General features: G+C 27.9%; 1 protein-coding gene across 1 annotated transcript in view; it reads right to left on the bottom strand.

Moving 5' to 3' along the window:
• Nucleotides 1-16,946: 16,946 nt before the first annotated feature.
• Nucleotides 16,947-25,389, bottom strand: part of LOC135922579 (kelch-like protein diablo) — a 66,182-nt gene continuing 57,739 nt past the window's right edge. The window contains exon 11 of the mRNA XM_065456978.1: nt 16,947-18,109. Within this exon, the coding sequence (XP_065313050.1) occupies nt 17,381-18,109 (729 nt within the window). The 3' untranslated portion in view covers nt 16,947-17,380. The remainder of the gene's footprint in view (nt 18,110-25,389) is intronic.

The following is a 25,389-nucleotide window of genomic DNA, read 5'->3' on the forward strand; positions in this document are numbered from 1 at the left end:
TTGTTGATTGTTAATGTACGTATTAAATACTACATAATTGCCAAGTTTCAAAACATGATCTTTTTTATTTTCGATTTTGGCAGTTTTGGCAAAGTGCCAATACTTTTTTGTTTTGCTAATAACTCACGAACGGTTCATTCCGTTGATATGCGGTTTAAAGATTCTGGAGGATATATTAACGCACCACAATTTGGTATAGTTTTTGGTAATTGATCCTCACATTTTAAAAAAATTAACTTCACGCTATAAAAACAGGTCATAACTCAGTTGCGGTTAGTGATATCGATATCCGGTTTGGATATTATTAACGCACAAATTAAAGCCTAAATAATTGCCAAGTTTCAGATCGTGATCTTTTATATTTTCGGTTTTGGCAAAGTGCCAACACTTTCTTATTTTGCTCATAACTCAGTAACGGTTCATTCCGCTGCTTTCCGGATAGAAGATCAATTAGGATCAATTAACGGGCTATACAATGATATAAGTTTCGGTAATTGATCCTCAAATCATTCTTACAGCTGCAAATCTTCGCACTTTCATTATTTTGCTTATAACTCAATAGCCTTTAATTTTTTTGACATTCCGTTTAAAGAATATGGAGGATCAATTAAGGTACTAAATATTGGCTATAACTAAAAAAATGATTGCTCAAATTTTTAATTTTGGCAAGGTGCCAAAACCTTTCTATTTTGCTTATAACTCACGAGCGGTTTATTCTGTTGATATGCGGTTTAAAGATTCTGGAGGATCAATTAACGCACCACACTTTGGCATATATTTTGGTAATTGATCCTCACTTTTTAAAAAAATTCTTACAACTTCACGCTTTAAAAACAGGTCATAACTCGGTTGCGGTTAGTGATATCGATATCCGGGTTGGATATTAACGCACAAATTAAAGCCTAAATAATTGCCAAATTTCAGATCGTGATCTTTTATATTTTCGGTTTTGGCTAAGTGCCAGCACTTTCTTAATTTGATCATAACTCAGTAACGGTTCATTCTGCTGCTTTCCGGATAGAAGATCAATTAGGATCAATTAACGGGCTATACAATGGTATAAGTTTCGGTAATTGATCCTCAAATCGTTCTTACAGCTTAAATATTTCCGCCAACCTAACGTTTTTAAAACGGTTATAACTCGGTATTGGTTAGTGATATAGATATCCGGTTTGGTGATTGTTAATGTACGTATTAAATACTACATAATTGCCAAGTTTCAAAACATGATCTTTTTTATTTTCGATTTTGGCAGTTTTGGCAAAGTGCCAATACTTTTTTGTTTTGCTAATAACTCACGAACGGTTCATTCCGTTGATATGCGGTTTAAAGATTCTGGAGGATATATTAACGCACCACAATTTGGTATAGTTTTTGGTAATTGATCCTCACCTTTTAAAAAAATTCTTACAACTTCACTCTTTAAAAACAGGTCATAACTCGGTTGCGGTTAGTGATATCGATATCCGGTTTGGATATTATTAACGCACAAATTAAAGCCTAAATAATTGCCAAATTTCAGATCGTGATCTTTTATATTTTCGGTTTTGGCTAAGTGCCAGCAATTTCTTAATTTGCTCATAACTCAGTAACGGTTCATTCTGCTGCTTTCCGGATAGAAGATCAATTAGGATCAATTAACGGGCTATACAATGGTATAAGTTTCGGTAAAATCGTTCTTACAGCTTAAATATTTCCGCCAACTTAACGTTTTTAAAATGGTTATAACTCGGTATTGGTTAGTGATATCGATATCCGGTTTGGTGATTGTTAATGTACGTATTGAATACTACATAATTGCCAAGCTTCAAAACATGATCTTTTTTATTTTCGGTTTTGGCAGTTTTGGCAAAGTGCCAATACTTTTTTGTTTTGCTTATAACTCACGAACGGTTCATTCTGTTGATATGCGGTTTAAAGATTCTGGAGGATCAATTAACGCTTCCACACTTTGGCATATATTTTGGTAATTGATCCTCACTTTTAAAAAAAATTAACTTCACGCTATAAAAACAGGTCATAACTCAGTTGCGGTTAGTGATATCGATATCCGGTTTGGATATTATTAACGCACAAATTAAAGCTTAAATAATTGCCAACTTTCAGATCGTGATCCTTACAACTTCACGCTATAAAAACAGGTCATAACTCAGTTGCGGTTAATGATATCGATATCCGGTTTGGATATTATTAACGCACAAATTAAAGCCTAAATAATTGCCAAGTTTCAGATCGTGATCTTTTATATTATTGGTTTTGGCAAAGTGCCAACACTTTCTTATTTTGCTCATAACTCAGTAACGGTTTATTCCGCTGCTTTCCGGATAGAAGATCAATTAGGATCAATTAACGGGCTATACAATGATATAAGTTTCGGTAATTGATCCTCAAATCATTCTTACAGCTGCAAATCTTCGCACTTTCATTATTTTGCTTATAACTCAATAACCTTTAATTCTGCTGATGTCTGGTTTGAAGATCAATTAGGATCAATTAAGACTCTAAATAATGGCATAGGTTTTGTTAATTGATCCTTACATCTTTCTTACAACTTCACGGACCTGAGTTACTCGTGTGGAATGATTATAAAATCTGGGGAGAGATAAAATCCTTGTTATGGAGTGAAGATATTTCACACTTCTTTCTATTTAGGGAAAGACTAATTTTAGATGCTTCCATTTCAACGTATTCTATGGCTGACAAAACATTAGATAAAGAGCCGCCAAAAGAGCCATCGTCGAGACACCATAAATTTAGGTCTAATATGAAATCAGACTTTAAATTTTTAATCAAATCCTGAATACCTATAGTAAAGAGAAGGGACCTAGCGGATCATCTTGTCGAATCCCCTCTTCAGAGGATATTTCCCCGAATTTGAGTTATGAAAGAAATCCATAACAGGAATTAAGGAAATTCAAGTATTTTGTGAAATGATGTAGAAAAGAGGGTAAGAACGCGCTCCTATAGATGCTGTTGAAGGCATTTCTGAAGTCTAACTTGCAGAAAACCGTATCCGCCTCAGTATTTATAAAAATACGCGCAATATGCGAGGCCACTTCACACCCACCCCTCACTTAAATAAATAAATTTTGGCTCCAAATTAGATTCGAGCCAACTCCTGAGCCGGCTTGCTCGGCTTTTTAACAACACTATGTTGAACTAAGAGGGAAAATGGAGTGTTTCGAAGAAACACTTGTAATTTCCTTTTGAATTTTTGTTTGAGGGAAAGGGACTCATTTTTAACCCCCATCCTTATTGATTTTTTTTATACAACTGATTAAAATATTTTAGGGATTGGAGACCAGGGTTTCCCAAAACACTATAAATTAGAGATAAAAATAAAAGAATTTAAAGGGACCTATATTTATTGCATTTTTTAATTTCTTGGAGTTCCAAGAGGTCAGAGTTTCTATTAGCAGGAAATAAGGTAACAAATGACACATTGCTGCCATGATAAAAATTGTATATTTAGTTAACATATTGGTATAATTCCTATTAAGACTTATATCGTTAAATATATTTATTAATCAATATAAGGTATATCCAGGCGCGTACGCTGCGGGGAGGAGGAATGATTTCCCTCAAGTTAAAAAATGCAGATGCAGGATTATATTTTTCAAAAATTTTATTGTTAATATTAATTTATATTTGTTAATATTAATTTAAATTTGTTAATATTAATTTATATTTGTTAATATTAATTTATATTTGTTAATATTAATTTATATTTGTTAATATTAATTTATATTTGTTAATATTAATTAATATCTGTTAATATTTACAGGGTTTCCCATTCTAAAAAGGAAAAGTCCCAATCAAAAAAGGAAAAGTTTCAATCATAAAAGGAAAAGGTCCGATCAAAAAAGGAAGAGATTCAATCAAAAAAGATAAAGTGTCAATCGAAAAAGGAAAATTCCCAAAAGGAAAGGAAAAGTGCCAATCAAAAAAGTAAAATTCCCATTCAAAAAGGGAAATCGTAATTTTTTTAAAAAAATTATAAATTTTTCTAAAAAAATTATAAATTTTTCTTAAATTTGTATTTATTTTTGTCATTCCTTCTTATTTTATTTCTAACTTTTTGCGATTTCTTTACTTTATTTGTATCTTTTCTCAATTTATTTTTCTTACTATATTTAATTTTTTTTCTTCTTATTTTTGATAATTCTTTTGTATTTTTAAAAATAATTTATATAGGTCCAATTTTTTACGTTTATTTTTCATCATACATATGTCGTAATTTTTAAAGGGATCATAACTATCCAGGATCTTCACGGGATTTAAAGGGATACCTTTAAAATTTCATTTTTTAAAGGATAAAGAACTATACGGCATTATCACGTTTGAACCATGATATAGAAGAATCTTATTTTACGTTTTTCGCGCGTTTCGTTTATTAATTTTATTGTTATTCATTAATTTTCAATGTTGTTTTTTATGGCCTTATGAAATATGATATGTCTAATATAGGGTATCAATCGATAGCTAATCAAAAGATCTATTCAACTGGTGGTCAAACTCTCCTCCATAATAAGCGGGTCTAGGTCTTGGGTGGTCAGAAATATTTTTATCAACACAAAATATCGATATGGGTATCAAATAAAAGCTGCTTAAATATGGTTTACTGAAGGTCTTCATTCTTAGTCTGGATGGGTATGACTTGGTCTGGAGGGTGGGGGGGGGGTGTGTAAAAAATATTTTTTATTGATATGGGTATCAAATAAAAGCTAATTTTAATATGGTTTGACTGAAAATCTTTATTCTTGGTCTTGATGGGTATGACTTGGTCTGAAGGGTAGGGGGTGGAAGGGGGGTGGGTGTAAAAAAATTTTTTTTTTGATGGGTATCAAATAAAAGCTAATTTTAATATTGTTTGACTGAAAGTCTTTATTTTTGGTCTTGGTGGGTATGACTTAGTCTGGGGGGTAAAGGTGGAGGGGGGGGGGTATAAAAAATATTTTTTTTTGATATAGGTATCTAATAAAAGCTAATTTTTATATTGTTTGACTGAAAGACTTTTTTCTTGGTCTGGGTAAGTATGACTTGGCCTATGGGGGGGGGAGTTTATAGAGGGGAGGGGGTGTAAGAAATAATTTTTTTGATATGGGTATCAAATAAAAGCTAATTTTAATATGGATTGACTGAAATTATTCATTTTTTTTCTTGATGGGTATAGATGTCAGGCCCTCAAAATATTAACAAAATGTCTAGTTGGAAAGAATTTACAGAAATATAAGAGAATGTAGATAAAGCAATTTTTAAAATCTTTTTTCGGTTCCAATACTGAACTTGAAATATATATTTTGCAGTGTTATATATTTAGCGCTAATTATAAAATTATTATAATAATTTTTGTTATTTATTTAGTAACGAGCTCTTTTTAAAAAAATGTAGCATGCTAAAGCTATCGATACTAAAAAAAATAGCTATGGAATAATGCGCTAAATATAGAACACTGCTAAATATATATAGTTAAGGATTGGAACCGAAAAAAGATTTAAAAAATTGTTTTATCTTCATTCTCTTATATTTCTGTAAATTCTAACCAACTAGACATTTTGTTTATTTTGAGGGCCTAACATCCATACCCATCAAGAAAAAAATGAATAACTTCAGCCAATCCATATTAAAATTAGCTTTTATTTGATATCGATATCAAAAAAATTTTTTTTTACACCCCCTCCCCTCTATTAACCCCTACCCAGGCCAAGTCATACCCACCCAGACCAAGAATAAAGACTTTCAGTCAAACGATATAAAAATTAACTTTTATTTGATACCCATATCAAAAAAAATTATATTTTATACCTCCCCCCCCCTCCACCCCTACCCTCCAGACCAAGTAAAACTCATCAAGACCAAGAATAAAGACTTTCAGTCTAACAATATTAAAATTAGCTTTTATTTGATACCCATTTCAAAAAAAAATATTTTTTACAGCCCCCCCCCCCCCACCCCTACCCCCCAGACCAAGTTATTCCCATCAAAACCAAGAATAAAGACTTTCAGTCAAACCATATTAAAATTAACTTTTATTTGATACCTATATCGATATTTTGTGTTGATAAAAATATTTCTGACCCCCCAAGACCTAGACCCGCTCAATATGGGGGAGAGATTGACCACCAGTTGGATCTTTTGATTAGCTATCGATTGATACCCTATATTAGACATATCATATTTCATAAGGCCAAAAAAACAACATTGAAAATTAATGTATAACAATAAAATTAAAAAACGAAACGCGAAAAACGCTTTTTAAAATAAGATTCTTCTATATCATGGTTCAAACGTGATAATGCCGTATAGTTCTTTATCCTTTAAAAAATTGAAATTTTAAAGGGACCCCTTTGAATCCCGTGAAGATCCCGGATAGTTATGATCCCTTTAAAAATTACGACATACGTATAATGAAAAAAAAACGTAAAGAATTGTTTAAAAAATGGACCTAAATTTATCAATTATTTTTAAAAATACAAAAGAATTATCAAAAATGAGAAGAAAAAAATTGAGAAAAGATATAGTAAGAAAAATAAATTGAGAAAAGATACAAATAAAGTAAAGAAATCGCAAATGGAGTATTAAGTGAGGTCGCAAGAGGCAATTCCCAGTCCTAGACACGTCGAATTGAGTTATGATTTACACCGGAAACCTCGAACGTCCAGAGTCCTCTATCTGACAAAAAAGACACACAAACAATTAATGTGAAGAATACAATCATTTTTTTCTGATCTGGATGGAAATAAACACCCACAATCAATTATAATTTGCCTAATAAAATAAAAATATCTTATAACTAGTTTACTTAATATCGTAATTGTTGCTGGATGTAGTATTATGTAAATTTAAGATGGTACGAAATTTAACATTTTTATAATTTTGTTATTATGTATATTTAACATTGTACGAAATTTAAGATTTTTATATTTGAATAATAATAGTTTAATATTTATATGTTTATATTTCGAAAATTGGTAATATTTGTACTAGATTTAAGATTTACATATTTTGAATAATGAGATTTTAATTTTTATATAATTGATTCTTCGAAAATTGTTTAATTTTTTATATATATATATATATTTTTTAATTCTTCGAAGTTCAGTTTTGGATAATTTGGATTCTTCGAAAATTATTTTATATTTTATTGACCGATGATTTTCCGATTATTAATTTAATAAAAGAATTTACAGACGATATTGGATTATTAATTTACAGACGATATTTTGATTATTATTTTGGATTTGATAGAAGTTGAATAAAGAGTAAAAGTAATGAATTAGTATTAGAAATTATTAATAATTATATATTTATTTATTTATTATTAGTTCCATAGATATTCAGTCTCTCCCACTAGCCTCAGCAATAAATATCAATCCCATATTGGTACAGTGGTGCCTTACAGCGATTGATCAAGGCTTTAGAAGATCAAAAGTCAGTCTAATTATACATTGGAACAAGGTAAAAAAAAAATAATAAAAAATATATATAAATTTTTGATAATTTCGGTTCTCTTATTGATGTTATATAAATTTTGGATCTTGGTATTGGTTTTATTCGTATGTTTATATTTATTTAATTGTTTAAGATTAGTTAAAATTATTTTAATCAAGTGGTTATTGAGTACACTTTAATGTATATTACGCAAATAAATTTATTAAGTTTAATACTTGAAAATATAAGTATAATTATATTTTTGGTGCTAATTTTAAGTTTCACGTTAGGTTTAATTATAGGAAGAAATACGACTTACGTTAAGATAGAGATTAAAGAGTAAGAAAATATTAAGAATATATTAAGAGAGGAAGATAAAAGATATATAAACAACTTCATACGAACGGATAATTACAGACAGATAATTTGCTATAGTTGTGGTCAGCCGGGCCACATGTCGCGCCAGTGTGAGATAACGAAGAATCTAAGATGCGCGAGGTGTGGCAAGAATGGCCATGTGGCTATAAGTTGCAGAGTAAACAATTCAATTGTAAGGTGCAATAATTGTGCCCAAGAAGGACACACACAAGAAAATTGCAATAAATGACAAAGAGAGAAATATTTTAATTTTAATGATAAATTTTGTAATGATAATAATTTTTCTAAGGTTGATAATTTTAATTCAGTTAAGAATAAATATTTTAATTTTAATGATAAATTTTGTAAATTTTTCTAATGTTGATAGTTTTAATTCAGGTAAGAATAAATATTTTAATTTTAATGATAAATTTTGTAATAATAATTTTTCTAAGGTTGATAATTCTAGTTCAGGTAAGAATAGATATTTTAATTATAATGATAAATTTGGTAATGATAATAATTTTTTTAACGTTGATAATTTAGTAGAAAATAAGAATAAAGATTTTAATTTTAATAATGATAATTTTGATAATGTTGATAATGCTATTGCAAGTAAGAATAATTATGGTAATAAGAACGAGAAATTTTGCGATGATAAAAAGTGCTTTAACGTTGATAATTATAATTCAAGCGATATTAATAGAAGTGATATAAAGATAAAAAGTAGAGATTTTGAAATATATAGAATTAAAAAGGCAACTAGGGTAGACGTACTAAAGATGGAATTAGAGAATTTTTTAATGAAAAATAGATGCCCTAGAGTAAAGATAAACATGGAGGAAGCAGAAATTTGTTTTTTATTAGATACAGGAGCAGAAATTAGTTTAATAAGTATAAAGGATTTTATGAGATTTTGGCCAGAGAAAGAGTTTGTTACTAAAAAGATAAAAGCCAAACAATTGGATGGTAGCATGGTGAAAATTTTAGGGTATTATAGGGTAAGGTTACCAAGAGTTAATAAAAGTATAAATTTGTGGATAACGACGTTGAAGATTGAACCGATTTTAGGATGGGATGATATAAGAACGTTAGGTCCAGTTTATAATTGGTGGAAATTTTTCGATACTATCCCTGTAAGTAATGATGAAAATAGTGAAAGGATAGATTTCGATAGATTTAAGTTACCTATTATAGAGGATAAACAAGAATTAGTTCTCGATAAACTTAGAAATCGAACACCAGAATTTTTGATTAAATATAGAAGCAACTTAGAAGAAAATAAGAAAACAAGAGATACAAAGACAATAGAGGTAAATTCAGTCGAAATTAAACAAGAAATTAATAATATGGTAGACCAGAATGTTGTTGAAGATATTGTTGACAAAGAAATAAAGATTATTTTGAATAGGTATAATGAAGTCTTTAAAGAAGAATTAGGTACTCTGAAAAATTTTGAAGTAGATATACGATTAGAAGAAAATTATAGGCCTAAGTTTTGCGGCATAAGAAGATTACCGTTTTCCTGGATAGAAGAGATAGATAAAGAATTAGATAAATGGTTAAAAGACGGAATAATAAAACCAATAGTGCATAGTGAATGGGCAACACCTTTAGTGCCCATAAGAAAACCAGATAACAGTTTAAGATTGTGTATAGACTATAGAGTAACGGTTAATAAGTGCGTAATAAATGAAAAGTATCCACTACCTAGAATAGAACAATTGCTAGCGAATTTAAGAGGAGACACCCTGTTTTCAAAGATTGATTTTTCGAATGCTTATTTGCAAATTAAGGTGAGTGAAAAGACAAGTAAGATACTAACGATTACAACTCATAGAGGTTTGTTTGCATTCTGCCGATTACCTTTTGGGTTGAAAATATCAGCGTCAATATTTCAAAGAACGATGACGGCGTTATTTCAAGGAATAAAAGGAATAATGTATTATTTAGATGATGTTTTGATATCTGGTAGAACAGAAGAAGAACACAATTCGAGATTAGTTAAAGTGTTAGATATTATATTAGAAAATGGTTTAAAAGCTAATTTGAAGAAGAGCGTTTTTGGAGTAAAAGAAATAAAGTATTTAGGACATGTTATAAAGGGAAATGAGATTACGCCAATTGGAAAGAATATAGATAAGATCATAAATATGAGAGCCCCGAATAATAAAGCGGAGGTACAAGCGTTTTTAGGAGCAACAAATTATTATCATCGGTTTGTTCAAAATTTTGCAGAAATTGCTACACCGTTGTATGATTTATTAAAGAAAAATAAAAAGTTTGAATGGGGAGAAGCACAGGAGAAAAGTTTCGAAAAGTTGAAAATAAAGATGGTAGAGAAGCCGATTTTAAGTTGTTTTAATGAGAAATTAAATATTATTTTAGCAGTAGATGCTTCTAATGAAGGTATAGGAGGAGTTTTGTTGCAGATGATAGATAATGTGGAGAAACCTGTTTTATTTTTATCGAGACGATTTAATAGCACTGAGAAAAATTATTCAACGATAGAAAGAGAGGCTCTAGCAGTGAAATTCGGGCTTACGAAATGTAAGGAATATCTGATAGGAAAAAGGTTTTTATTGTATACGGACCATAAACCGTTGGTAGATTTATTTAAAAAAGAGAATAAGGAACTTATGATTTCACCCCGGTTGCAAAAATGGCTAATTTTAGTTGGTAATTTCGATTTTGAAATAAAATTCAGAGAAGGTAAACAAAATTGCTTACCGGACATTTTATCAAGATTGTTTAATAAAGACATTGAAGACATAGAACCAGTAATCAATAGTTTAGAATATATAGAAGAAGAAGAAAATGTAAATTGTAATATTATAAGAGCGGTGAGAATAGATACAAGAGAAAACCCTATAACATTAGATATAGTAGATAAGATATCCCAAAAAGATGAAGAATTAATAAGAATTAAAGCTTGTTTAAAAGGAGATATAGAATGGAAAAATGAAGATAAAGCGTTTAAAAAAGTTAAGAGTGAATTAAATATAGAAGACAATTGTTTATTGAGAGGATATAGATTAGTGATACCGAATAAATTAAGAAAGGAAACCTTAAATGTAATACATTCAGGTCATCAAGGCATAGAAAGAATGAAAAATAAAGCAAGAGAATATATGTGGTGGCCTAAGATGAATAAGGAAATAGAAGAGTTAGCAAGGAGCTGTGAAACGTGTAACATGTGGGCTAATGTTCCAGCAAAGAATAAGGAAGATAAATGGCCAAAAACAGACATTCCATGCGAAAGAATACATGTAGATTTTTTAGAATATGAGAAGAAAAGATTTTTTATCATGGTAGATGCAGGTTCAAAATGGATAGATTGTCAGCAAGTTTCAGGTTTATCAACAAGAGTAGCTTTAGACAAGATAAAGGATTTTGTAGGCAAATATGGTTTGATGAAGACGATAGTATCAGATGGAGGTCCAGCGTTTAAAGGTAGAGCATTTGATAAATTTTGTGATAGGTGGAATATTAGACATTTATTATCACCACCTTATTACCCAAGAAGCAATGGACAAGCTGAAAGAATGGTAGCGCTAGTAAAGAGTTGGTTGAAAAAGGCAAAATATGGAGAAGGTCAATGGTGGTTATCATTGTTAGCATACAACAGTACGGAAACAGCAAAAGGAAAGTCACCAGCTGAAATATTTTTAGGAAGAAAGACGAGATCAGAATTAGATTTTTTAAAGGAAAAAGTGATAAGGAGAGAACAAGCAGAGAGTGAAGCTTAAGGCCTTAGAGAGAAATGAGAAGTATACGAAGAATTAGAAAAGAATAAATTGATGATAGACATAGTAGGAGAATCATAATTTAGAAAGGAATAAATTGATGATAGACATAGTAGGAGAATCATAATTTGGAAAGGAATAACGTGATGATAGACATAGTAGGAGAATCATAATTTGGAAAGGAATAACGTGATGATAGACATAGTAGGAGAATCATACGTTGTAGGAAATAAAAGGGATGTTAGACTTAATTAGGAGAGTTATATTTTATAAAGAGTTAGAGAAGAAAGTCGAAGAATATATATATATATGTGTATAAAGTATTTTATTTAGATGGCCTCCTATGTTAGAGTGGGTAACAAGGTAATGAAGATAGAGATAAGAGAGGTTGATGGTTCAGAAGAATCCAACAGATGGGTAGAAGCCGCTAGGAACGAAGCGAAACAAAGATACGGAGATTGGCTACAAGAAACGCCAACGAGAGGGGGTCGCAGAATAGCGCCGTATACCACAAGAAGGAGAGTGGAATGCTGGGCGTGCGGGGGTGAACACAAACTTAGGTTTTGCCCAAGTATAGAGTTGACAACGAATAGTAATGCGAATGCACCAGGGAGGAACATGGTAACCGCGGCAAACTCGATGGAGTTAAGGGAGAATTAAAGGGGGGAGATGTAGTATTATGTAAATTTAAGATGGTACGAAATTTAACATTTTTATAATTTTGTTATTATGTATATTTAACATTGTACGAAATTTAAGATTTTTATATTTGAATAATAATAGTTTAATATTTATATGTTTATATTTCGAAAATTGGTAATATTTGTACTAGATTTAAGATTTACATATTTGAATAATGAGATTTTAATTTTTATATAATTGATTCTTCGAAAATTGTTTAATTTTATATATATATATATATATTTTTTAATTCTTCGAAGTTCAGTTTTGGATAATTTGGATTCTTCGAAAATTATTTTATTTTTTATTGACCGATGATTTTCCGATTATTAATTTAATAAAAGAATTTACAGACGATATTGGATTATTAATTTACAGACGATATTTTGATTATTATTTTGGATTTGATAGAAGTTGAATAAAGAGTAAAAGTAGTGAATTAGTATTAGAAATTATTAATAATTATATAATTATTATTAGTTCCATAGATATTCAGTCTCTCCCACTAGCCTCAGCAATAAATATCAATCCCATATTGGTACACTGGATATTGTGTTTCAAACCTAATCAATTTAAAGGTCAGAAAAAAATTATTATAGGAAATAATCTTTATGAAAATAAAAAAATTCGGGTTTTTTTCAAGGTATTTTTTCCCCAGTACTAGAAAAACCATATTAGTGCAAAATGAGGTCTGTGTTCTCAAGTTGTTTCTAAGAGACAATTAAAGAAAAAATAGTATCCTTAAACATAAGAGAGAAGTGCATTACGGTCATAGGCATAGACTGGTCACCCCTTTAATCTCTTATTTATTAGACTATTTTATATCTAAATTGTTCAATTCAAAATTTGAATATTTATGATATGTACCTTATCTAAATTCATTTATTCAATTGAGTAATCTATTAAAAATAAAAAATAAAGAAAATTAATTTAGTAAAAAAATTGCCAATCAAAATAACTCATATTTTATAGAAATGTTTATCTACATGATTTTAACATTATTCACACAAAAAAATTAGAACTTACAAGTCTTATTTAGTATCCATATTTTTAGGCATTTCATAATAAAATTTATATTGAAAGAAGCACGTTTAACATGCAGATATAATTAAGATTAGTAAAGGTCACGGTCCGATTTTTGGTCCGGACAGATGCACTCGGACCGGTCCACAGTCTTCGATCAAGGTCGTGAAAAAAGCCAGTTCTGAACTGGTCTTCTCATTTTTTTTTGGCATTTTTAAAATATTCTTGTTTTTACCTAATTTAATTCTTGTTGACTCTAAGTAGCTAAAAATTCACAAAAACTAAAATAACTCCCCTAGAAAAATAACATAAAATAAAATATACAAAAAAATTATATTAATTGAATAAGACAAACTTAATGTTAATAAAAGACCGGTCTGGACCATAAAAAATAAAAGACAAGTCCAAGATATGGTTTTCAAAAAAGATCGATCCGGTTCCGGTCTAAGATTGATACCGGACTGTTGATCTCCACTAATTAAGATCCCAATTTTTTTCAAAATATAATTAAATAGATGAATCTGGTGATAAACTGAGATGTTAATATTAAACTAACGTATAATAAGTTATTTAAATCAAGAAATATTAAGGTTTGCTCTTTACACATATTCATTATCGTTTAGCCGTCAAAACTTGCCTAAAAATGTGAAATAAACTATTATAGGTCAAAAACTATTTTAAATAGTTATCATTCAAATTATTTTGATTACAGATTTGGCTACACATTGATATTAAATTTGTTCTAAACCCAATTCTCAACATTCTTTACAAAAAAAAAAGAAATCAGGGCCAGTCATGCGACTTCTCCCCTATTTAATAACATTATATTCGTCATTAAATCCATATTATTTTAGATCATAATTAAAAGAAATTAAATTGATTTTAATATAAATCTTTAAATAAAAAAAATTCTACGTCATATTATGGGGGCTAGTGAATTGATTGTAAATTTTATTTTAGTCTAAAGCCTCTGAGTGGTGCTAAAGATTATGCATTTTTAAATTTGGTGTTGGAGTGGCCAGGAGTAGGGCTGTAGAGCATAATATTACAAATGTAATATATATATTGCTTTTGATATGACAAGAATCTAAAAGTGGGTCTGGGTCTAAGAGAACGTATAAGATACCAATTTTTTCAAAAGATGGTCTATATTCCAAACCTTTACCTCTTTATATCTTGGGAAGTATTGTATTTATCATGAGATTCCTACTACTAAATAATAATAGGGACTGGGCAGTATGATAATATAATATATTTTTTTCAAATTTATGCCTTATAATGTACAAAAATGCTATTTTTATTTTTTAAGATTGATATTGTTTAAATTTTTTTTATAGTAATAGACATTTTATTTATTAGAAAAATATCGTGTAACATAACATTAAAAAAACTACATTAAAAAATTTTCTACATAAAAATCAAACATATGAAAAATCTTATTATAAACTGTTAAAATGTCATGACCAACTTTTTTTAGTGTGGTTCACAAAAAGGAGCCAGTTATATTTGAAAATATCAATTTGCCCAATAAAATTTAGCAAAATTTATATAATTAAAACATAATTTTGATAATATAATAAACATTTAGGACATATAAAATACTTAATATTTTCTATAGTAATTCATGAAATTTGAAATAAGTCCACCAACAACACAAACGCAAAATAGTCAATGATAATATGTAATTTAAAAATTTTTTCATAATGAAACATTAGTCATTCAAAGTAAAAGCATAACCTGATTTGAAATACTAGCAAGTGTGGTTAAACGGCTAAGCCACATTTTAGCAGAAATTTATTATGCAAGCCTGAAGATTTTGGAACGGTTTGGACATCTATTAACGAAATCTCGAGGCTTGCGTTTTTTTATATATTGGGTTGGCCAATTTTAAAAATCGAGCCGTTTAACAATACTATCACTACTACTATCTATTTAAATTCTGTATAAATGTTTTCTAAATTTAATATAAATTAATTAAATTATAATCTTGCCCTGCAAAAATTTTCATAATTTGATATCAAAATTTTAAAACAAAATAAATAAAATAAAATTGTTTGGTATACCCCATTGTTGAACTAGCCACGGTTCCTAAGCAGTGACCCCTATAACAAGGGATGGGGTTCGAAACAACTGCTTCATAAAATTTTATGGGGTATACACCGTTGAAGCTATTGCTTGGAGTAGAAAAATATTGTACCCCCAAAGAGCGATAAATGGACAGACCATATTTTAAAAAAAGCATTAATTATGACGATATAAAAAACTATAGTCGAAAATATTACAAAGATTTGGAGTAACAGCAAGGTTCAAAAATATTACAAAGATTTGAAGTAAAAGCAAGATATTTTTTTTTATCAAATACATAATATTGTTTTCTTAAAGAGTATTAAAGCATAGTAAAGAAATAATAAATATTTTTAATGATTTATCTTGTTCGTTAAAGTGTACGAATCTGATGATAGTAATCATGATATTGATCCAAAATCATCGATGAACTTTCATCTGAAACAGGTCTTATTCTAAACCAAAAAATCCAATTTATAAAAACGGTAACCAACCGATATGAATTTGTAAACTAGAATGAACCGATATCAATTAGCTCAAAAATAACTGAAATTGAACTAACCCGTTCTAAAATTTCTAACTAAAAAAAGGAATAGAACTATATCGTTATATACCTATCGGGCTCGACACCTTCTCCTTGATTTTAAAAAGAAAATCAACCCCCCTCACATATATTTGTATAGTATATAGAAATAATAGTCGTCCTCTAATAATAAGTAACATGAAAAGAGATGCTTATAAATCATATGGTAAAGAAATACTGTTATGATGAAGGTCATAATGGACAAAAAACCTGTCATTATTTGCAGCAGGGTGCTTGTCAATAAGTTCTTTGTACCCTTTATCGAAGTCAGGAGCAAGTAAATCATTGCTGGAAAAACAGTGCAGAGCAAATTTACTATATTCAAACAAATTTCTTTCAAGAATTCCACATCTCATTTAAATAAAATATTTGTTTATGAAGATATGGTTATGGCGTTACAGGTTATATACTTATACCATTATTTATTAATTTCTGTAATATCTATATTATGTTTAATTATCTTTAGAATAAACAATTGAATGATATTCGCAAATATTATTCGAAAACTTAAATATTCTATTCGCAAAATATGAGCAGCAATTAAATTTATTTCTTTTTAAATTTATTTCTTTTTATATGAAGAAGAATATGACAAACCAAGGGTGCCGTATCCAGGATTACCGAGGGATGGGAACCTTTTCTTCTCATAAACATATTTATGAGGGAAAGAGGAGTTGGGGGGGGGGGTAATTTTAAAAGTTTAAATTTATACTTACAAAACGTGAGAATTTTATACAAAAAGGTAAACACAATATAAATTTTTATTATAAAAAACAAATAAATTTCAAAATTATTTATGTTTAAAAAAAATATATTTATAATTTAAATAAGAACAATAAAATTTGTTTTAAAATTATCAAAAAAAATTGATATTCTTTAATAATATAAAATAAAATATGTATAATAATTTATTCAATATTAATGATATAAATAAATATAAATAGAAGCATCATAATTAAAATATAAATTTTTATCACTATTATTCAATATCAATGATATTAAAGTTAATATATATAATTTATAACAATAATCTTTCAAAATTTAACAAAAATGCAAATAATATCTGTCATTTTTATAAATATATATATATAAATAAAAATATATCAAGAATCAACAAATACTATGATCGTACTCTGTATTTGGGTCAATAATTAACAATGCATAATTTGTTATTTCAAATAATTTTTACTTATAGTAAATTATTTTTAAAAAATCTTTTCAGCCTAAAAATGCTCTGAATCCCCTTGGGTAAAAAAAACAATAATAAAAATGTTGTAGTATATTAAGGATATATATATATGTAGAAAAAAAATCCACCCGTTATATCATTTTTTTCATTAAGATTATTTTGATTTTGTATACATAATATATATATATAAATAATCATAATTTTGGAGAGAAGATGTATTTTTTTTTTTAAACAAATGTGTTCTACGATAATAATTATTTTGGAAATATAAAATTGGGAAGAAGATAGCTTCAGGGAGGTTAATAATCATAATTTAGGGTTCTTTGGGTAAGGAAAATACGATGATGACATAATAGGCGTGATAAGATGATCAGGCTCAACACCGCCGTTAATTTCGTCTTCATTTTCTGTCATGTCCTCAATTTTTGCGTAATTTATCATTCTACAACTATCGAGGATATTATCGGAATCAATATTATCGCTATAACTATTATTAACGTAGGAATCGAAGCCATTTTTGTGACTGACATTCCTCTTGCAAGGATGATAATCCTGTCTAACGCGATCGTAATCGAATATGTTGTGTTCGGTCGTTACTTTGCTTCTATCGATACAGACGATGTTGGTCATTTTATCACTGTATCCAATTGTAACTTCATTTCTACTAGTAACGTCACCCACATTGTTAACCATACCATATGAGGTGTCTGTATGGCAGGATACATGCTCCGGGGGGTGTATGTGAAACCGCAGGCACCCACATCGGTCCACCTTAATCTCGCGATTATCACATTCAGTTTCGTATAGTAGAATGGGAGCACTTTGAGAAGAAACGCTGAGTTCAAGAGGGAAGGCTAGGGCAGTATCCGTGGGGTCTATAACTCCAACCCCACCTCCAAGGCGTCTGAAATTCATGGATCCAAAAGCCCGCCAGGCCTCGAGGGCAAGATCAAATACTTCCGCGCTCTTAAGATAGGTGGCCCCGTCAAATCCACCAACAGCTACTAGTGATCCGTTGACCACCGCTAAACCCACCTATGTCCGATTTTTTTGCGTTTTTATATTTGTGTATAAATGATAAAATATATTTATATAATGAAGAGAAACCTAATGGAAACCAAATTTTAATCAATAATATCTAATAATATTGATTTTGTAACTTTTCTTTTCCTGAGCATTTTTATTTTTTAACATTCCTAATTTTTTATAATTTAAATATGAATAATGGAATAACAAAATATATTAATGTTTTGTAGGAATAATGAAGTTGTTCATGAACAGTAAAAAAAAAATCTGCATCAATCGTTATCATAATTGTAGTGATTAACGATGATTTTTTATTCTAAATTTATGTTTTACTTATGTTGTATATAACGACTGTTTATATCATTCTAATTTTATGTTTTATTCATTTTTTAGACTTTTGTTTTAATCATATTTATAGAAATAATTTGTGGATATAAGTTTTATGTTTCGTATAATGTTTGATGGATATACAAACTTATATAAAAAGATTATATATATACATATAATATTCGTTTTTCATGCACAAAAAGAATTATTATACTTTTCAATGAAAGAATTTTTTTTTAATTTCTTTTTTTTATATTTTTAACTTTAATTGTTTATTAATTTTTTACTATAATCTTTTTATAATGTTAATTTAAAATATGTTATTTATTATTTTATAATTAATAAAGTTGAATAAAGGAAACCATAAATTATCATACCCATCATCAACAATGGTACTCTAAACTATCAATTCTACAATAATATAAAAAATCTTTTTTTCTATTCTAAATTTTTTGGAAAAGAATAATTTTTATCAAAAATATTTTAGTTACAGCCTATTTACACTATATTTATAGTTATAATAAAAAATATGATGCATATATCCTTTTTAGTCACATAATTTCTTTTCAAACTCATAGTAACATTTTACATTGAAAAGGGACATTATGTTGTTATAAAAGGGGATAGTTAGTATGAGTTTGTAAAAGGGTACCATAGGACTAAAAAATTTAAATATGTGATATTTAAAGAACATTTTCTGAATTATAGGTTACGCCCAAATCCATATTTCTCATTTTAAGGTAATAGTTGAGAAATTATTTAAAAAAAACTAATAATCTGAGTGTATTATATATATATTTTAGTTATCTAAATCGAATATAATAATCTAAAGATGTTATATTATTCTGTTTTACCTTTCTATCTTACCAAACCAATCGAAACCCATATAACTTCCAGACAAACATCCTTTGAAAAAATTTAATCCATCCCAGCCTTTATTTTATCAACTCAGAAAAAAAATTACATTTACTCTCTCCAAATGAATCCCTTCGCAAGTAAAATTGCAACCTCCTTTATCTAACTTTGAAATTCACATAACTTTCCTCCGCATATATATCATCATAATTTAACTCGTTCTTATCTTTGTGGTTAAATTTTACTAGGGATGTAAGATAGGAGAAATTTCCCCTATGGTTTCCCCAATTTTTATAATTTTTTTTGCTTAAATCAACATGATTTTTATAATATTATCATTTTCCCAATTTTAAAAATGGTCTTATGCAGGGATGTGAACCCGGACCCTTTTAAAAAGTGGAGGGTCCAAGGGTTCAGGGTGTTAAAAATTTTAACTTAAATTTTTTTTTTTTAAAATTAATGTAAAAATATAATTTTTAAAAAATATTATAAAATTTTTATAATTTTTTTCGTGGAATCATTTATTTTATCTTCGCGTTTTTCTTTCGTTTTTCTTCCTGGATTTCATTTCATTTTATTTAGATAGTGATACCATACATTATTTTATAGTGTAAGTAATAATATTTTATTATGTAAATTTATTTGCTCTTATTAGAAATACTTTGACTATTTTGATTTGAAAGTGAAATATTTGGAATTATTTTGTACTGCAAGTAATAATATTTTAATTTTAAAGGCTAATTTATTAATATCTTATATAAAAATTTTATTAAGTGATTATTTTGCAGAGTTAAAATATTAAGGTTATGTTTTTTGAGCAGTAAATTTAAATTAATTAAAATTGGCATGTTTTGCAAATATATAATTTTATTATAAGTTATCAAATATATTCAAATCATCATATCAAAAAAATTAGTTATTTTATTTAGGCTGCATCCAAGTTTTGAAAAAATCCTTAAAATTTTCACAAATTAATAACAAAACACCAGTGTTGTTAAACGCTACTTTTAAAAGTAGCGCGCTATCGCTACCGCTATTTTATAAAAAAAGTAGCGCGCTATCGCTACCGCTATCGTTTTCAAATGAGTAGCGCGCTATTAGCTACTTTGATTTTTTTTTTAAATATTTTTTTTTACGTAACTTTATTTCCACAAATAAAATATTGATATAAAAACATGACTATAATTTGTTACATATATATATATATATATATAATTTATTTATTATTGCACTTTAATAATAATAACATTTCGGTACTGTCATCCCCAAGTCTAGAGCGACGTTTAAAAGTATAAGCTTTGCCATACTAAATAATCGTTCAGCACTAGCACTTGAGGGCAACGCAGTATTAAATTTAATAAACAAACTTTTTATATGAAAAAAATCATCAAAAATATTTAAATTAGTATTTTTAGATTTAAAAGCATCTAGAGGTTAATTAAAAATACTTCAGTATATTCTTTAATAAAAGTATGCTCCTCCACATTAAAATACTGTATTCCCATTTGATCCAATATATAATTCATTTCCATTTTTTTCTCATCTAGAAACAATGCTAAAAGTTTCATAGCATTGTAAACACTATTCCATCTTGTAGTGTTTGGTGTCAATAAAAAACGTCCTATTTTTTTTTTGAAAATATCAGACGTCTTTGATGACTTATTTTGTTTATTCCAAAGAGCTTGGCATTTAGAAAATGTAGATCTTGATACTCTTTTAAAATCCTCATTTAATAATGCTTCTTCAGCATCCACTGTCGCAACTAAATTTAGGTTGTGGCAGGAACAACGATGATGGCTAGGTAACATAGAAGACTTTATTGAAGATCCTAAATATTATAAATTTTATTTTATATTGGTGAAAAATTAAATATAAAATAATTTATAACCAAGGATGTCATGAACATCAATTATCTCAAACTCCATTTCATCATCCTCTTGTTTTCCATCTTCAATATTTTTGTCAGGAATATTACTAGTATTGTTATTATTATTATCTTCCCCAGATATTCTATATTATTTATATCATATTATAAAAAAATTATAATAGATTTAAAACCTGAAGGCCTTCAGGAAATTAGACCCATTATCCGTAATCATCTTACAAACCTTGTTTTGAATTTTGTAAGACCTATGGATTTCTGCAATAATATTGGCTAGAATGTCATAAGTCTGACAGCCAATTATTCTCTTTAGAGCTAACGCTACAGATTTTCGTTTAAATTTTTAGGATCAATCCAATGTGTAGTTACTCCTAAATAAGCTCTAAAAATATGACATATTATAAATCAGAAAATAAACATTTTTACCTTCTATTGTGAGTCCAGCAATCTGCCGTTGTACAGACGTAGGAGACATCTGATAGATTTAATATCAAAGATTCTTTCATTTCCTTAAAGCTCTCCAAAATTCTTGCCATCAATGTCTGCCGGCAAAATATCTTGGTCCGTGGAGAAAAAGTGTTTATCATCTTTATAAAAGAATCATTTTCCACCAAGGATAATGGTTGAACTGTATCTATTATAAAGTTCATAATGACTTTGTCAGCCAATTTTTGGGATACACCAGGTGTTGATGAATCCAAATTGGTTAATTTTGTTTGTATTAAATTTGATTTAGAAGTGGGTTTATCTTCTTCCATTACCCCAAAACTTTTGAGATATTTTTCAATCTCTTTATAATTTGAAGTGTGCACAGTCTAAAATTATAAAATACTTAGAATAAAAATTATGTAGGAGATAAGTACATAAAAATGATTGAAATAACTATTTTAAAATGTTTTAAATAATTTAGATAAAATTTATGAATATATACAAAAAATGATTGGTTTTTGATTTTAATTTATTTTAAAAATTAAAGATTAGCCTACACATTGATATTAAATTTGTTTAATATATTACCTTTAAGTGTTTTTTCAAATTAAAGCTGCTCGTATGATTTGAAGAGATAATTTTGCGGCACATCTTGCACCGAAACCGATATCCAGTATTAATTTTTTCTTCAAGGTTAAAGTATTTCTTGAATTTTGGGAAAGGATCATCTATATTGCTCATTTTCCAAAGAAATTTCAATATCTTCAACAATCTCACACATAATAAGATTTATAATGCTTAATATAAAATGTAAAATGAAATATAAAATAAGATAAAAGCAAGGACATATCAATAACGGAATTTCAAAAATATATAATTTAATGAATGCGCGATATATAAATTAAATACAGATTGCTATTTAACAACTGTTTATATCTAATATATAACAATAATGTATATTTTTAAATATAAATATAAATTTCAAAATTAAATTAAATAAAAGGATTATAATTTTAGATTTTATAAAAAATATATTTTAATAATTTTTAGATGTATTTATTATGTAAAATTAAAAGTAGCGAAGTAGCGCGCTACTTCGCTACTTTCTAAATTAGTAGCGAGCTACCGCTATCGCTATTTTTTTAAAAAAGTAGCGCGTTTTAGCTACCTCTACTGAAAAAAGTAGCGCGCTACTTGTGGCCCGCTATTTTAACAACACTGCAAAACACTTTGGACACATTTAAGTTTTAAAAAAATTAAAATATTCAAAATGCTTGATAAACATATGTAAATATTTAATTGTATTTATTATTTTATGTTACCTTTCAGTTATTTAACTTTGTATGAACCTATTTGATAATTGATAATAGTTATGTTTAGATTCTATTTATATATTTAATAAATACTATGTTGTAAAATTATATCAATATTTAATAAATAGTTGGAAAACCAATAATATAATCTATTTTGAAAGATAATTTTTCCATAAAAATATAAAAAATTATTATTTAAATAAAATTGTGATAGAAATTATATAATTTTTCAGCACCTTTTAAATTAAATAGTAATTTTTTATTTTTACCAAATTATAATTTAATAAATTTAGCCTTTACAGCTAAAATTTTCTTTATCACTTGATCATAATTCAAGTTTTGTTTTTCCTATTTCCTCCAAATTTTCCTATTTTCTACAGAATATCCAATTTTTAAGTCATTTTTGCACCAGAGGTTCCTGTGCATTCCTAATCTTTCCATAAAATTATTTTCTGACACTAATATATATTAATATAAAAGGCTATAATCGTTTGGGTAGTAAATTTATAGAATTAACAGCATTAATAAGAATTGTACTTACTAATTTTTTATAAAAATTTCATGAAATTGGACACTATTTTATTTTTACATTAAAAATAGATTATCTAATTTATTTCTTCAAAATTTATTTATTTATATTTTTAAGATTTCGGATGCAGACTGATTAAAAAATATGTACATTCATGTGTCTATACTTTTAAGTTTTAAACAAGTTAAATTTTGTTTTTTTAATATGAAACTAAAAGATATTTTGTTAGAGTACTATAATGCAACTAAAGAGGATTCTGAGTGCAAAACCTATTGGAGGCTATAACAATATCTACTGGTTGTAGCGATAACAATGATAATGATAACGATATTGATGATCTGGAAATTTTATAAATAGAGATGCAAACATTTTAAAATTCTAAGAGGAAAATTCTTCAATATATCCAAAAATATATACCTTGTCTAGAATCGTCATGGCTGTCCGGCGACACAAGTACAATAATTTATGTATTATAAAAATGACTATCTATTTTAGGTAAGCGTAGAACGTGGATTTTCATCGTTGAAATATATTTTGTCTAATTTACGTGGAAATCTGAAGGATGATATTTTAGAAGATATCATGATTGTGCGATTGAATAAAATATTTAAAATATAAATTATCTCATTTCGAATTATAAATGTGTATATATTGAAGTATAATAAAAAATGAATGAAAAAAAGTCTTATTTTGAGTCATTATTTTTATGTTCCCACCCGGACCCGAACCCGGGTCCTTTTTAAATTTATTACCGGACCCGAACCCGGGCCCTTTTTTTTTGTCGAAGAGTTCACATTCCTGGAAATAAATACGATTTATATTATATTTTATAAAAAAGTTTTTTCCTCGAGGTTCATATCATAAGTTATAATTGAGTTTTATTTTTGAATATATGTTCTTCATTTTCTTATCTCCATTTACAAAATTCTAGAAGATACTTGTTAAAATTAAATATCTAGTCTAAAATGATATTTATATTATAAATATATACAAATGAAATTTATAAATAATATAAGAAATTTTAAAGGTTATTTTTAATAGAGAATATAAATATATAATAGTAATCAATTTCACAGTTTTTACATAAATGTGTTCAGTTTTTAGTTGAAAATTTTTAATTTTAATTAATTTATTTACAGTCATCAAATCAATATATACAACATAAATGCTATATTAACGTTTTTAAATTGCTCATGTTTGACCTTATAGATGCCTAGAGAGTATTCAGATGTTTGGTCCTATTTTTATAGATACAAAGCTCAGATAAGAAGGGCTGTATTGCTGTGTGCAAATACGGCAATTTAGAATACACCTTTCCCAACTCAACAAAGATAACAATACATATTTCTAAATGCAATAGATATCTTACTATTTAAGTAATTAACAACTATGTAGGTCCAGTAGAAGTTCAAGTCATAACCCCGCCAAATAATAATGCTGCTGATTTCAGTACTACATCTTCCAATATTAATTCTAATAAAAATGATAATATAAACAAAAATGAAATCATTTCAAAAAAATCAGTAACTTTCATACAAAATAATTTAATGAAATACATTGATAATATAACAGCCAAAGAACAAAGTAAACTGGATATTGAATTTGCACAAGCTATCTTGTCAAATTGTCTATTTTCAATAACCCATTGTTTGTATTGGAAGAGACAATTTCAATCCTTAAGACCTGCTTTTAAAATGCCTTCCAGATATTTACTAAGCAAAAACTTATTAGAGAGTGAATTTAAAAGGATCAAACATATAGTAAATGAAAAATTAGACAAAAGCAAACATTTGACTCCCATTAGTGATGGGTGGACAAATATAATAGGGGAATGCATTATCAACTTTATTCTGGTGTCCCATTTTCTATAAATCGATTGACACAGGAACAAACATGCATACAGGGGAACACATATCAAATGAATTTTCCAAAGGATTGAAGAGATGGGAATTTA

Source organism: Gordionus sp. m RMFG-2023, chromosome 1 (genome assembly GCF_954871325.1).
Source record: "Gordionus sp. m RMFG-2023 chromosome 1, tfGorSpeb1-WG-v2, whole genome shotgun sequence".
NCBI classification, from domain to species: domain Eukaryota; kingdom Metazoa; phylum Nematomorpha; class Gordioida; order Chordodea; family Parachordodidae; genus Gordionus; species Gordionus sp. m RMFG-2023.